The 13,720-nt window shown below is 41.2% G+C and overlaps 1 protein-coding gene across 1 annotated transcript; it reads right to left on the reverse strand.

Moving 5' to 3' along the window:
- Positions 1-4,475: 4,475 nt before the first annotated feature.
- On the reverse strand, positions 4,476-4,961 carry LOC147463424 (uncharacterized). Its single transcript, XM_086528797.1, has one exon. The coding sequence runs from the start codon at positions 4,959-4,961 to the stop codon at positions 4,476-4,478; it is 486 nt and encodes a 161-aa protein (XP_086384923.1).
- Positions 4,962-13,720: the final 8,759 nt, after the last annotated feature.

Consider the following 13,720-nt stretch of genomic DNA (forward strand, 5'->3'; position numbering starts at 1 on the left):
GAGAGAGAGAGAGAGAGAGAGAGAGAGAGAGAGAGAGAGAGAGAGAGAGAGAGAGAGAGAGAGAGAGAGAGAGAGAGAGAGAGAGAGAGAGAGAGAGAGGGAGGGAGTTTGTGCCTGCAGCAAAGAGAGAGGGAGACTATGCATTTCCTCGCGCCTACAGGCCTGCAACAAAAAAAATAATGTCTTGCATCGACAGACACAAAAAAAAAATCTACGTTGCACGAGAAAAGAGGAGCCAGACTCTAATTTCGAGCACATTCAGTAATATAATCTTTGAAAAAATCTTCTCTCAATATCTTTTGAGAGAAAACATGAGATTGTCACTCACTCAGTGTCACTCCTAACTTTCTCATGAGTGTTCACTACAACACTCACCAATCAAACATTTTCATTCTTTATTTTATTTTTTAAAATACATATTAGATTTTTCGCTAACAAAAAGGGAACACATCACTATGGCCTTAGCCCTTTGGGCAGGCCAAAAAAGTGATAAAATCACTAGGCCTACCAACAAAAAAGGCACATCAATATAAGCTAACTTTCTCAAAAACATGTCATTGAACTTAAGGTTTCTTTCTCACCAAAGCTATCCTCGATGAAAAATCAAACAAAGGATCGATAAGATGATAAAGCAACACATCGGTGGGCGTCTAGATGAATCAAGACCGATGAGAAAAATAATCTCCGTTTAATGATCTCTAATGGATAGCTTTGATTGTTCTGGTTTGTGAGGTGTATATCCAACACATACTATATACTATTGGTTGTACTTCATATTTATTAGCAAAAATCTTCACATGGATCCAAAAATCAAATGTTGCTAATCTTACCAACCACCTCAATCCTCTTTATCGTCTCCTCTGCTACCACACGACCACCTTTCCATTGTGAGGTCAGCTAAACATGTGCTTACTAGAGACGTATTGCATAATAGTAGAAGACAAGAGAGCTGCTAGGTAGGCAGAGATTGCATTAAAGAGCATCTCACTAGGGGTTGAAAAGTCTCATTTGGTTGGTCACTACCATATTGCATAACAGTAGAAGAGAGGAGAGTTGTTAGGCTTCCCTAGGGAAGGAGAGGCTGCATGAAAGAGTCACTAGAGAATGGAGAGTTTCCCTTTGCTATCGCTAAGAATGATGCTTGAACCTTGCTAGGCATAGTCCTTGGTGAGAAGAGATCATCTTGCCTACTTACGGCTGCAGACAGTCCTCAGTCAAGCAAACATCACCATGCCTACTTAATTGGCAGAGCACCACCAAGTTGTTGAAATGAGAAGAGCATCGCCAAGCTTGGCTATGTATCTTTGGAACATTCCTAATATGCAATCTCATTTTGAAAATTTTTATGGCAACATCCACTCCCAAATCAACAAAAAAAACCATTACCATGGTTTTCATGCATCACTAATAATTAATTTGTGCCTTGGATTTGAACAAACTCTTTGAATTCAAGAGCAAAATAAACTAGAGGCATTGTTCCATCATGCCTCCTCCATTGCTATGCACCTCCACGTTTCATCTCCCTCTCGGTGTCCGTGTTTCCATCTCCCACTCTATGTCTCCTCCATGTGTCCATCCCTTTTGGCCTTGATTACAGACCTAGCAGCAAGCTCTCTATTGCACCATCGATGCAGGCTGGCCCCGCTTGGTTCATTGGCGTGCTACATCCAAGCCAGCAAAGGTGCAATTGCCATACCTCATTGACCAAGGGACTATTAACTCATCCTCTCCTAGTCACCATCACCTCTAACAGTGTGTCACTGTGTAGTCTTAGAGCCTGTGTGTGTGTGTGTGTGTGTGTGTGTGTGTGTGAGAGAGAGAGAGAGAGAGAGAGAGAGAGAGAGAGAGAGAGAGAGAGAGAGAGAGAGAATTATATCTTCAAGTGGTTTCACTGCCTGTTGAAAGGTTCTGGCGTCTAAAAAACATGACGTGGCATACAAATTCCAGCCGCCATAGTTTTTGCATAAAAGTGTGAGGTTTTCGGGGTACTTTATGCCTCTGCCACCAAGCTAGCCACCTACTAGCGCCCTCCACCTGCAGCGCCAACACAAGCACACAAAACAATGTACCGACTCTCATGACCACACCTGCAGGCTTTCCATAGTTGTTGTTAGCTAGCTACACACTAGTAGCTAAATTATCAGTAGTTGTACACCCGCCATCCTATACACAATATGGAGGAAGTCACGGCAAGGCCAGTGGACTCCTTCTGTGCTGCATGCACATGCACCATATCTAACTCCAACTGCCTACTGCGACCCCAGCCACCAAACTTGCCTACCGCCACCTTCCTCGACCTCTACTGTTGCACATCATCGTATTTATAAATAGCCGTACTCTAAGCTACAGATGGAAGCGACAGGTTGAATCAACAACGAGGGCTCCCCTGCAAGTCTAGGTCGCACCATTTCTGCAGTAATGTAGTAATGAGGAGGCCATGATATATAGTGCACCAAGGGTCTACATGGGTGATCAAGAGGGGGTATAAGCTGTAGGTCTGCAAGGTGGCGTCTTTGCCACCAGAGGGGATGATTATGCCTCCGTCTACTTTGCCAATAAAGCAGATCTTCCTTTTTTTAAAAAAATCATGTGCATAAACTGCTTCTGGCGGCTTCAGCCGCAAAAGGTGGAATGGGAAATTCAACTTGCCGCTCGATCACCAGTGCGCACTGCGCAACCTTTGAGAGAGAGAGAGAGAGAGAGAGAGAGAGAGAGAGAGAGAGAGAGAGAGAGAGAGAGAGAGAGAGAGAGAGAGAGAGAGAGAGAGAGAGAGAGAGAGAGAGAGAACTGGCATGCCATGTGTCACTTTTCTCTTCCTTCTTCTTTCTCTATCAAGATTCCTCAAATGCACCTATACCCATTTAATACCAAAGTCGCCATCATGCCGTCTCCCTCCCAAATGGTGCCGATGCGTCACTGTGAGCTTACCCTCAGACAAGGCGTCTCTCGATCGACTCTACCATCACCATCATACTCTCTCTCTCTCTCTCTCTCTCTCTCTCTCTCTCTCTCTCTCTCTCTCTCTCTCTCTCTCTCTCTCTCTCTCTCTCTCTCTCTTTTGCGCGCACGCAAGACATCTCTGTCTTGCTACACCTTCATCCTCACATAAGGTACCTATGTCTCTTCACGAGGGCTTTTCTTCACCAAACCATTGTGAGATGAAGGCTACCATTGCCAAGCTACTCTTGCCATCCACGTTCATTCCAACTACCTCGCTTTGCATTAGCTAGTCAATTTGTGGAGTCGAGGCTGAACTCGTTGCTTGTGAATCGACATGCAAGATGGGGTGAGGTGTAGACTGTCCAAGGCGTGTGGACCTACTCCATCGAGAGACAAATTAAGGAGGAGGAGGAGCATATATATATATATATATATAGAGAGAGAGAGATTTTCCACATGCGCAGTGAGAATGGCAAGGTCCTCAACAAAGATCTTGTGGTTTTTAGCTTTCCCTCTTCGTAGCTCATCATCATGGGGACCTGCTGCACTGAGAAACAGAGAAAAGCAAGATGAGGGGCGGCCGCCCCAGCTTGCGCGCAAAGAGAGAGAGAGAGAGAGAGAGAGAGAGAGAGAGAGAGAGAGAGAGAGAGAGAGAGAGAGAGAGAGAGAGAGAGAGAGAGAGAGAGTCACAGGACTCCAAGCATGAGAGCTACAGGATGGGTGTAATTCTGAGACGGAATGCTCCTACCTATCTTGGGAGTCAGAAGTTCTACGCTCTCGTGATCAAGAATTAAAGGAGACTACTTGTTATGAGTGCGTATAGAGCTAGAAGAGAGCGAGAGGAGGTGCTCACAACATACAAGAACTTGGGACTTGATGATAAGCTTAATCTTGATTACAAGACTTAATACTTTATTAAGAGAGCTAGATAAAAGACTTGGATTACATGACTTGAGTACAAGGCAAGACTTGATTGCAAGGACAAGACTTGAACATAAGACAAGGACTAGAAGAGGGTTTTCCTCGTAGGAGCCTCACAACTGGTGTTGGAAAGACTGAGGGGCTTGTGGCCCAAGACCCCTATTTATACTAGTGCTTGAGGAGGTTACTTGAGGAGGTTAGGACTTTCTAGGTTCTTCTTGAGGAGGTTAGAATATTCTAGAACCTTCTTGATCCTTCTAGTTCTTCTAGAACCTTCTGGATCCTTCTTCAACTTTCTAGAGCTTTCCAAAAACTTCTAGATTCTTTCGGAATCTTCTCCAAGCTTCTAGAAACTTCTTGGTCCTTCTAGTTCTTCTAGAACCTTCTAGATCCTTCTTCAACTTTCTAGAGCTTTCCAGAAACTTCTAGATTCTTCCGAAATCTTCTCCATGCTTCTAGAAACTTCTAGAATCTCCTTGATACTTTTAGAACTTCTAGAATCTTCTAGATCCTTATAGATTCTTCTAAAGCCTTCTAGCGATGATGTAGGCAATGACTAGGCAATGATGCAGGCAGCGATTGATTCTCAAGCATCCATGACATTACCCCCTCCTCTAGCGACGAGTTCCACGAGGAGCAGTGGTGTTCCTTGAGTTGGGCTTCCATGGATGTTGTTGATGGGACTCTTGGACTTTGAGAGATGCATGTTGTAGATTGTGTGTTGGTTCCCAGGTTCGTTCACTAACATCATAGCCTTTCCAATGCACCAAGTATTGTAACCTACCACGCGAAAGTCGAGAATCTAGAACGTTCTTGACCTCATATTCGTCATGTCCTTGAATCTCAACCGGAGGAGGTGGTTGTAAGGCTCTTCCTGGGATCTTAGATGTGTGACAAGGTTCTAGGACTAAGACATGAAAGACCGGATGGATTTTCATGGATGAGGGTAATTGGAGTGGATAGGTGACTGGATTGACTTGACATATAATTTTAAATGGGCCAAGCCTTTGATAATCAAGCTTTTGACAGGGACGAGATGAACGCAGATCATGTTGGAGGAGCCACACGTTATCCCCTTCTTTGTATTTTGGATGTTGCATGCGATGGAGACTTTCCTTATACTTGGATTGAGCTTCTTTGATATGAATTGTAAGTTCTTTGTGAATTGCAGATAATTGTTGTGTAAGATGAATAGCAACTGGATTCTTGACTTGATAGTGTCTGTGGATATCCTATTTGGGATGTTGACCATAATTAGCAAAGAATGGAGTGTGACGGGTGGAGGCATGAAAACTATTATTATAGGAGAATTCTGCTAGAAGTAGGAGCTCGACCCAATTATCATGGAGATAACTGATAGTACAATGGAGATACTGTTCCAAAACTTGATTTACTCTCTCTGTTTGTCCATCACTTTGTGGGTGATTGGCTGAGGAGAGGTTGATTTGTACTCTTAGTAGCTTGAATAAGCTTTTCAAAAGCTAGAGATGAATTGTGGGCCTCGATCAAAAACTATGTCATCCGGTAGTCCGTGATAACGATAGATATGTTGTAGAAAGAGTTTGGCCGAACCTTTGATGGTGATGGTTTTAGTGGTTGGAATGAAGTGTGCCATTTTTGTAAACCGATCCACGACTACTAAAATGGAGTCAAATCCTTGTGACAAGGGTAGCTCTACAATGAAATCCATGAAGATGGATGACCATGGTTTGTGGTTAAAATGGGCAAGGGATGGAGTAACCCATGAGGACGATGGCGAGGGGCCTTTGATCTATTGCAAGTGTCACAGGTGCCTACATACTCCTTGACAAGCTTCCACATTTGAGGCCACCAAAAGTCATGGGAGAGAAGCTCAATTGTCTTATATACCCCAAAATGCCCTGTTGATGGAAGATCATGCCGTTGCTGAAGTACCTCCAAGCGTGTTGGTCCTGGCGGAATATAGAGAAGACCTTATAGTAAATTATCCATCAATTTCTTGAAAGTCCTTATTAACCCCTTGTCCTTGTAGGTGTTGTCTAATATTCTGAGCAAGTGGGTCTTTGGCAATTTGCGTCTTCACCTTAGAAAGAAAAGTAGAATCTTCAGGAGCTTGGATCATGGTGGCGTTTAGCTTAAGCTGCTCAGGTTTCAAAATCACTGACTCTTGTTGATCAATTGTTGCGTCGCCTTCTCTAGGTGCAAGGTAGGATCTTCTTGATAAGGCATCTGGCTTAGCTTGTTGACGGCCAAGTCTATAAGAGATAAGAAAATCAAACCTTGATAGGATACCACTCCACTTGGCTTGGCGATGATTCAAGACGCGGGATGTCATGAAGTATTCCAAATTCTTGTGATCTGTATAGACAGTGATCTTATGAGGAGCTCCTTCAAGTAGGTGATGCCAAGTGTCGAAGGAGTTGATGATTGCTAAGAGCTCTTTGTCATGGATTTCATAATTGATTTTTGCAGCTGAGAACTTGAGAGAATGAAAAGCCATTGGATGTACTCGACCATCCTCTCCTACTTGGGATAGAATAGCGCCAAGGGCAAAATCTGAAGCATCTGTTTCTGGGATGAAAGGCTTTGTAGGATCTGCGTGAATTAGAGTGGGTGCGGTCGTGAAAGCTTGCTTGAGAGTCTGAAATGCTTTCGCGGCCTCTGAGTCCCAGACAAAATTATTATGGCATGTCAAACTTGTGAGTGCTGTAACCACCTTGGAGTATCCCTGTATAAAGATACGATAAAAATTTGCAAATCCGAGGAAACATTGAACATCTCTTACCGAGGTGGTGTCTCCCAATCAAGGATGGTTTGAACCTTCTTTGGATCCATGGAGATTCCCTTTTCAAAAATTACATAACCAAGAAATTCCACCTTATATTGATGAAGAGACCAATTCTCCAACTTTGCATATAACCCTGATGCACGAAGCTTTTCAAGCATTAATCGTACATGGTGATCATGCTCTTCTTGATCCTTGGAAAATATCAAGATATCATCCAAATATATGACCACAAAATAATCCAAATACTCCCGAAAGATATCGTTCATTAAATGTTGAAAAACAGCTGGGGCATTTGTGAGACCAAATGGCATGACGGTATATTCAAGTGGCCATACCTTGTCCAAAAGTCTATCTTCCATTCATCACCTTCTTTGATTCTGACTAGGTTGTAAGCACCACAAAGATCTATTTTTGTAAATATTCTTGCCTTGCCATCACCTCCTATGAGGAAAACCCTCTTCTAGTTCTTGTCTTATGTTCAAGTCTTGTCCTTGCAATCAAGTCTTGTCTTGTACTCAAGTCATGTAATCCAAGTCTTGTATCTAGCTCTCTTCATAAAGTATTAAGTCTTGTAATCAAGATTAAGCTTATCAACAAGTACCAAGTTCTTGTATATTGTGAGCGCCTCCTCTCGCTCTCTTCTAGCTCTATATGCGCTCATAACAGTTTGACAAGACTGAGGGGTTGTGGCCCAAGACCCCTATTTATACTACTGCTTGAGGAGGTTAGGACTTTTTAGGTTCTTCTTGAGGAGGTTAGAATCTAGAACCTTCTTGATCCTTCTAGTTCTTCTAGAACCTTCTGGATCCTTCTTCAACTTTCTAGAGCTTTCCCGAAACTTCTAGATTCTTCCGGAATCTTCTCCAAGCTTCTAGAAACTTCTTGATCCTTCTAGTTCTTCTAGAACCTTCTAGATCCTTCTTCAACTTTCTAGAGCTTTCCAGAAACTTCTAGATTCTTTTGGAATCTTCTCCATGCTTCTAGAAACTTCTAGAATCTCCTTGATACTTTTAAAACTTCTAGAATCTTCTACATCCTTCTAGATTCTTCTAGAGCCTTCTAGCGATGATGTAGGCGATGATGCAGGCAGCGACTGACTCACAAGCATCCATGACAGTACTGAGGCGCTTTGTCGAGCATCACACCTACTGTCAATTTGGGAGATGCAGTCCAGTCTCACTAGTGGGCAATGAATATGTCTTTTCCATACATCTTGCAGGCATAATAATAATACCTAGTGGGTGTCTTCTGTCTTTGTGATGAGTGCCTTTATTCTCCACCAACAACCAATCACAAAATTATGTTTTAATAAAACAAGTGATAAAATCACACGGCCTGCCAAATTAAGGAGACAAATAAAGAACATGAAAGTGAAACACAATACTACAAGGATGGTAACCATATTGATCCATAGAGAAAGTGATTTGCAGATTACATCATATAATGTTGACCGCAATGAAGGATTGAAGAGTATCAAAGTGGTATTTTGATAGGATAAAGGCAAGCATAATGTATGGAATCATGGTTTCTTTTTGTGGAGAGGATGAGGGAAGGGAGAGATGAAGGGAGGAAGGGATGGAGGGGGGAGGGAGGGAGGGAGTGATTAGAATCATTTAGGAATCATAAGAAGTGTGGATGAATGATCCGACCAAAAGAAAAATCGTGTGCCCACTATGAATGATGCAGGGGAATTTTTAATCCAAATATGATCGAGTTTTGAGTTGTACACAGTGGTTACATCATGAATTTGTTGTGTGTAGCCATGTGACTGGAGCTGTTCTTGCAAGTAATGATATTGATTGTTTGTGGGGTCATTGTCTACATTAAAGTCTCCCGTAATGACACTCATTAGTCTAGGATGTGATTGTTGTAGCAAGGTACAGAGTTGTGACACTAACGAGGCTGAAAAGGTTTTTGGAGATTTGTAGACGCATATGATTTCCCAGTCAAGGTGTTCATGGATGTCTAAGATAACTTGAATGATCTCTATTCTTGGAGCTAGCAGTGTGTTTGCAGACTGCAACTTCATGCAAGCCTTGTAGTAGATTGAAACACCAATTTTGTTGTGGTGATGGACATGATTAAAGTCTGGTGCAAGACCATTGGAAGGATTTTTTGTTTTGTTTCTTGAAGGCACAAAATGTCAGAACTTGAAAAATTCAAATCCTCTTTAATATGGTAGAGATAACTTTTACTAGAAACGATGTTCAACGATTAAATGATATGATGTGTGTGTTTGTATGTGAATGGAAATTTTGTCAAGTACTCCCATTTGGCTTCATTGCTAAGGCGATCAAGCTCATCAAGGACATTCTTGTCGACTTTGATTTGAGTTGGCTGGATTGGATTGAGAATGTGGAGGTTTGATGGATCTTTGATGCGAGAAAGAGCTGTGTAGACTAACCCATGTGAGTTTAATGATGTTGGATCAAAGGCTACTATGCTCATTGTCAAGCCTTGCAATCTATGGATAGTGCATGCATTTGTTGCCTGAATTGGAAATTGGGTTCGCGACACAGTGTTCAGTGCATTTTTCCCAACCTGAAATTCTTTTGCTGTTTGAAAAATTGGTGTCCACTGGGGGTCAATGGAAAGTGTATTAAGGTGTTGGTTTACATGTCGTTGTTTGAAGCCTGCTGAGTGATCAAAAAATTATATCCATGCAACAGGGGAGGCAGCTTTGATTTCTATAAGTTTCAGAATTCCTTCTGCGCCATTCACAAGACCATCCGAGATATCGATATTCCCACCACAAATCTCAACAATCTTTCCTCCTTTAAGCTCCAAGGTCGAGGCCAAGTTTGCAGTTTTTTGTGGATTGTTTGGCACTACAAGGTTTCTTGAGCAAGTTTTATGATGGTTGTCCCTTGCATGGATAATGTATGCATGAGCAGGCAATTTCTCAAAAACAAGGCGGTTATGTGAGTCCTTCAAGTTATTGGTGAAGTATAAATGGGATGTTGTCAATTTGTCAAAGGCATTATTGCTATGGTTGGTATTTAAGAGCAAAAAATCCTCGTTTGTGTGTTTTGCTTTGCACACTCTATTGAGAATAGAAATGAAGTCATTGTCTGATTGACACATTGTTTTTGTCAGCTCATGGCATGTGCCAAAATGAGGGTGAGAGAAATTGCAGAGAATCGTGTGGCTCGCTAAATATCCAGCGGTCTTGAACCTGGCTTGCTTGGCATAAGTCACCGCAGAAAATGACATCCAATCCACCGAATATCTCTACGTGTTGTGTTTAATTGATCATAGCCTTGTGTCTATGATATGCAAGAGTCTATTTCCAATCAAAGATGCTTCATCAAACACGACCAGTCTGAGTTTTTTATAGAGCTGCGAGAGTTCGGCAAGACTTTCAGAAGAAAGAGAAACATTTGGCTGGAAGACAGGCGGCAAGCGCAATGCTGAGTGAATTGTTGTGCCTCCAAATTTGAAAGCTACTTTTCCTGTATATTCCATCAGCAATGTTGAGGAGAGTTCAACATCTAATTCAAGAGAGGTATTGTAGTGGTGGATCAAACCTTGAACAATTGCTTGCAAACTGAGAGTTTTTCTTGTTCCTGCACTCCTAGTCAAAAAGAGATGGATTGGTTGAGTTGGTTGCAAGCGTTTCTTAGTCATAATGTCATAAAAAGGGAGCGTTGCTTGATGTTCAACTTTGACACAAGTGAGTGGCACTCCTCATTACACAAAACCAATTTGCAAAATGTTGGCAAGGATCTTGTGGTGGGATTTCTTGTTTGAATATCAAGGGCCAACTCATATTTGTAAGGCTCGTTATGCTCAGATCTTGAGGATGAGGGCAATGAAAATGTTTTAGTGCTTGTTGCTCCAAGTTCAAACTTACTATATTTCTAACGATTCTCATCTATAATTGTAAAGTTTGTGGCATATTTGTCTTTCCAACATCCGAAACTTGTCTCAAAGGTTCTCTCATCGCCAATAAATGAGAAGAACAACAAACAAAGTTTGTGGAAATGCTGCTCTTTGTCCTTCTCCACATTGAAGTTAGCATATCGAATGATTCGAGGCTTCTTAGATTTTTGAGTGGAGCCACGTAGATATTGGTAGTTACTTCCGTAATCAGCCAAATATATGTGTGCCAGCTTATTCGGACATTGAGTGTATTTGGTAACAAGGTCGTCAAAAAACATGCTTGTATCATCAGAATTCAAAGTGTTCAATGTGGCTCTACGTTTGAAGAGCAATGCGCGCTGGCTTTCGAAGTCTGCATTGATAAACAAAATTGTCGACTTGCACTATGTAAGGGAAATGAAAGAGAAATATATGTTGCTTGTTGCGATGTCATCTCTTGTGTATTGATCAAAGCATTGCCTCTTTTTTTCAATCGATCCAACGTTGGCACATTTGTTTTCTTGCAATCTTGTAGTATGTGCTTGATGGGTTTGCTTGTGGTTGAGTCGTTCTTAGTCATATATGATGTGCAATATGCAGCAGCACCATGAACATTGAAAATAAATTGAATGTCAATATTTGAATCCCATAGAAGACACAACTCTTTGTTAAAGTTGTTTGTGTAAATGTCCTTTGGTTATCTTTTCAAGAGTAGTGTTGGCTCTGTGATGGTTACAAAAAGGAATTGATTGTAGGCTTGTTTAGTCATACGCAAAGAGGTCAACCATTCATCATATGAGACATTTGAATTATGCCCAAGAGCAAGCAATCGATCGTCAATGCATTTTTTGTTGGTTAAGAGTGTTTCTTTCTCTGTTTGAGATATTATGGGTGGATATAGCACCAATGTTTCTCGGGAGGGAGGGCGCGGGAAACCAAAACGACACATGCTTTTGCATTTTTTACATGTTTTGCGATGGAAGTGAGTTTGTACGCCTCTAAGTGACTCATCTAACAGATTCATGTCAGTAGTGATATGTGTGTCAACAAAACGCATTGTATCATTGTCTGGTGCACTACCAAAGAGAAGTGCATTTTTCACCCAAAGCAATCCATGATCATGTTGACTTCCTCTATTTTGAAATACAATCACAAAAAAGTAATCTAATAATTCATCAAGGATTGTACTGTTGCACTTCAACTCCTGCTTCATGGCTTGAAACCTATGCACGTAGTATCGAGCTGTTGTGACACGATCGCATCGGACGAGTGCACAAATGAATGAAGCTTTGTTTGAGTAGTCTAACTCTTTAACTGAGGATTCAATCTACACAAACAATCTTTCAAAGGGTTCCATCTTTGCTCCGCACATGAAAATGTAACAAAGAAAGTCGGTTGGCCTTATTGACGAATCCTTGCAAACACATTGTGCTTAAGTTTCACCTTGTAATAGATTGATGTGCGCAGTGATTGTAAGTCATGATAGCCTAGCTCAGACGAAAGTAGTTTTTCAATGTTGGTGCTAGCTTGAACGTCTTTTGCTTGCAGTTGTTTGCCATGCAGTTTCCCCTTACGTAGACGTACCCAAATGCAACCAAGGACTTTTGCAATAATAATTTTCATTGTTTTGAAGAATAGATTTTCAATGTTGCTTGCAAATCGTCTATCCACATTCTTAAGCTACCATTGTGCTACTTTTTGATATTTTTTCTTTGTCAACACATGATACTTTCTTCTTTCACCAAAAAACAATGTTGGGAATGACAACTCCTCACAAGACTCATCATCGAAAGTGCTCAAAGGACTGAATCCCTCGCAAGGGGCTATACTTGCAACTTGTGAATTATGGTCCACAACTTGTTGTGGAGAGTAAATACCATGCACCAAAGTGTCTGTAGAATTAGTCTGATCTTCAACATCTTTTGGGTGTGGACTACAAGCAAGATCAGCATGAAGTGTGAAAGAAGATGACCAAGACATATCAATTGTAACACCATGATCAATGTATAATAGAGTGGCCAGAAGGTCAACCAAAGCTTGAAGAACACAGTTTGGGCACACAATGCCACTTAGATATGCATGATTGTATTCAAGCTTGCGTCTAATCTCTACAAGGATTGAAGCTTGATTGTCAAAAAAGTGTGGTAACACTCTTTGAACCCGTGACAGATCTGCCATTACATTTACAATGCTTCCACGTAGACCAAATTGGCCCTTAAAGTTTAGTTCTCGAATTTGTGCAAATGGTATACGCAAGGATACAAGACAACTCTCTACTGAATTCAACTTTTCTACGGTAGGTATTTTGTTATTTGAATGAACCTCTCTTTTAAAACAAAGCAATGGTTCTTCTTGTTTCTTCAATGCAGTCTTGCACTAGTAACACACTTGCAACCCTTTTTTATCACCAATGACCATTGTTTTTATTTGCTTGAGAAGTGAAAATTCCACCTTTGACATGCTATGCAAGCTATGGTGAAACATGAGAAAACCACACAAGACACAAGAGAAAGCAAGGATATTTTCAATACTCTTGACATACAATAGAGTTCTACTAGATGACAGGGTAAACCTTCTTTGGTGAATGCGCGATGACTTGCACATGTTGCAAATTTTGGTCTTGACTTGTTTGACACTAAAGGAGTTGGGATACAATTGCGAAAACATATCTGCAATTTTTTGAACAACAACATCATGAGTTTCGACAAGCGTTGTTAGACACAAGGTAGGTTCTTTACTCCATACACAACGTCTACGTTTGGGTGGCCGATCTCCACAAGGAAACCATAGAAAACACCCATGTAAGTTCAATACAACAAGAGTTGGACAAGATGATGAAGATGCACAATCAAGTCCACCAAAAGAACGAACTTCATGCAAACCTTCACCTTGGTAAAAGTAGAGTTTGCACATTACAAAGAACATCTTGCAAACCGCACTCACCAAGTGTACACTTAGCATCATCGATGAATGCTGACTAGCTAAAAGCAATGTCAAAAATTCTTTTTGATTAAAAGAAGATGATTGTACATCTCGAATCCAAGGGTCAACCCAAATTTTTAAAACATCCTCATTTTTAAAGCTATTTGTTCTACAATTTCATCGACAAGTTTGGATTCAAGACTTTGCAAAGAAAGAGCCAAGTGAAAAACATGTAGCATGCTTAACAAAACATCTTTGTTCTCTGGAAAAGTAAATATGGGATCAACACACAGATTTCTATCATCTGCG

The sequence above is a fragment of the Adiantum capillus-veneris genome, chromosome 2, assembly GCF_014529385.1.
Source record: "Adiantum capillus-veneris isolate H3 chromosome 2, ASM1452938v2, whole genome shotgun sequence".
Classification (NCBI taxonomy): Eukaryota; Viridiplantae; Streptophyta; class Polypodiopsida; order Polypodiales; family Pteridaceae; genus Adiantum; species Adiantum capillus-veneris.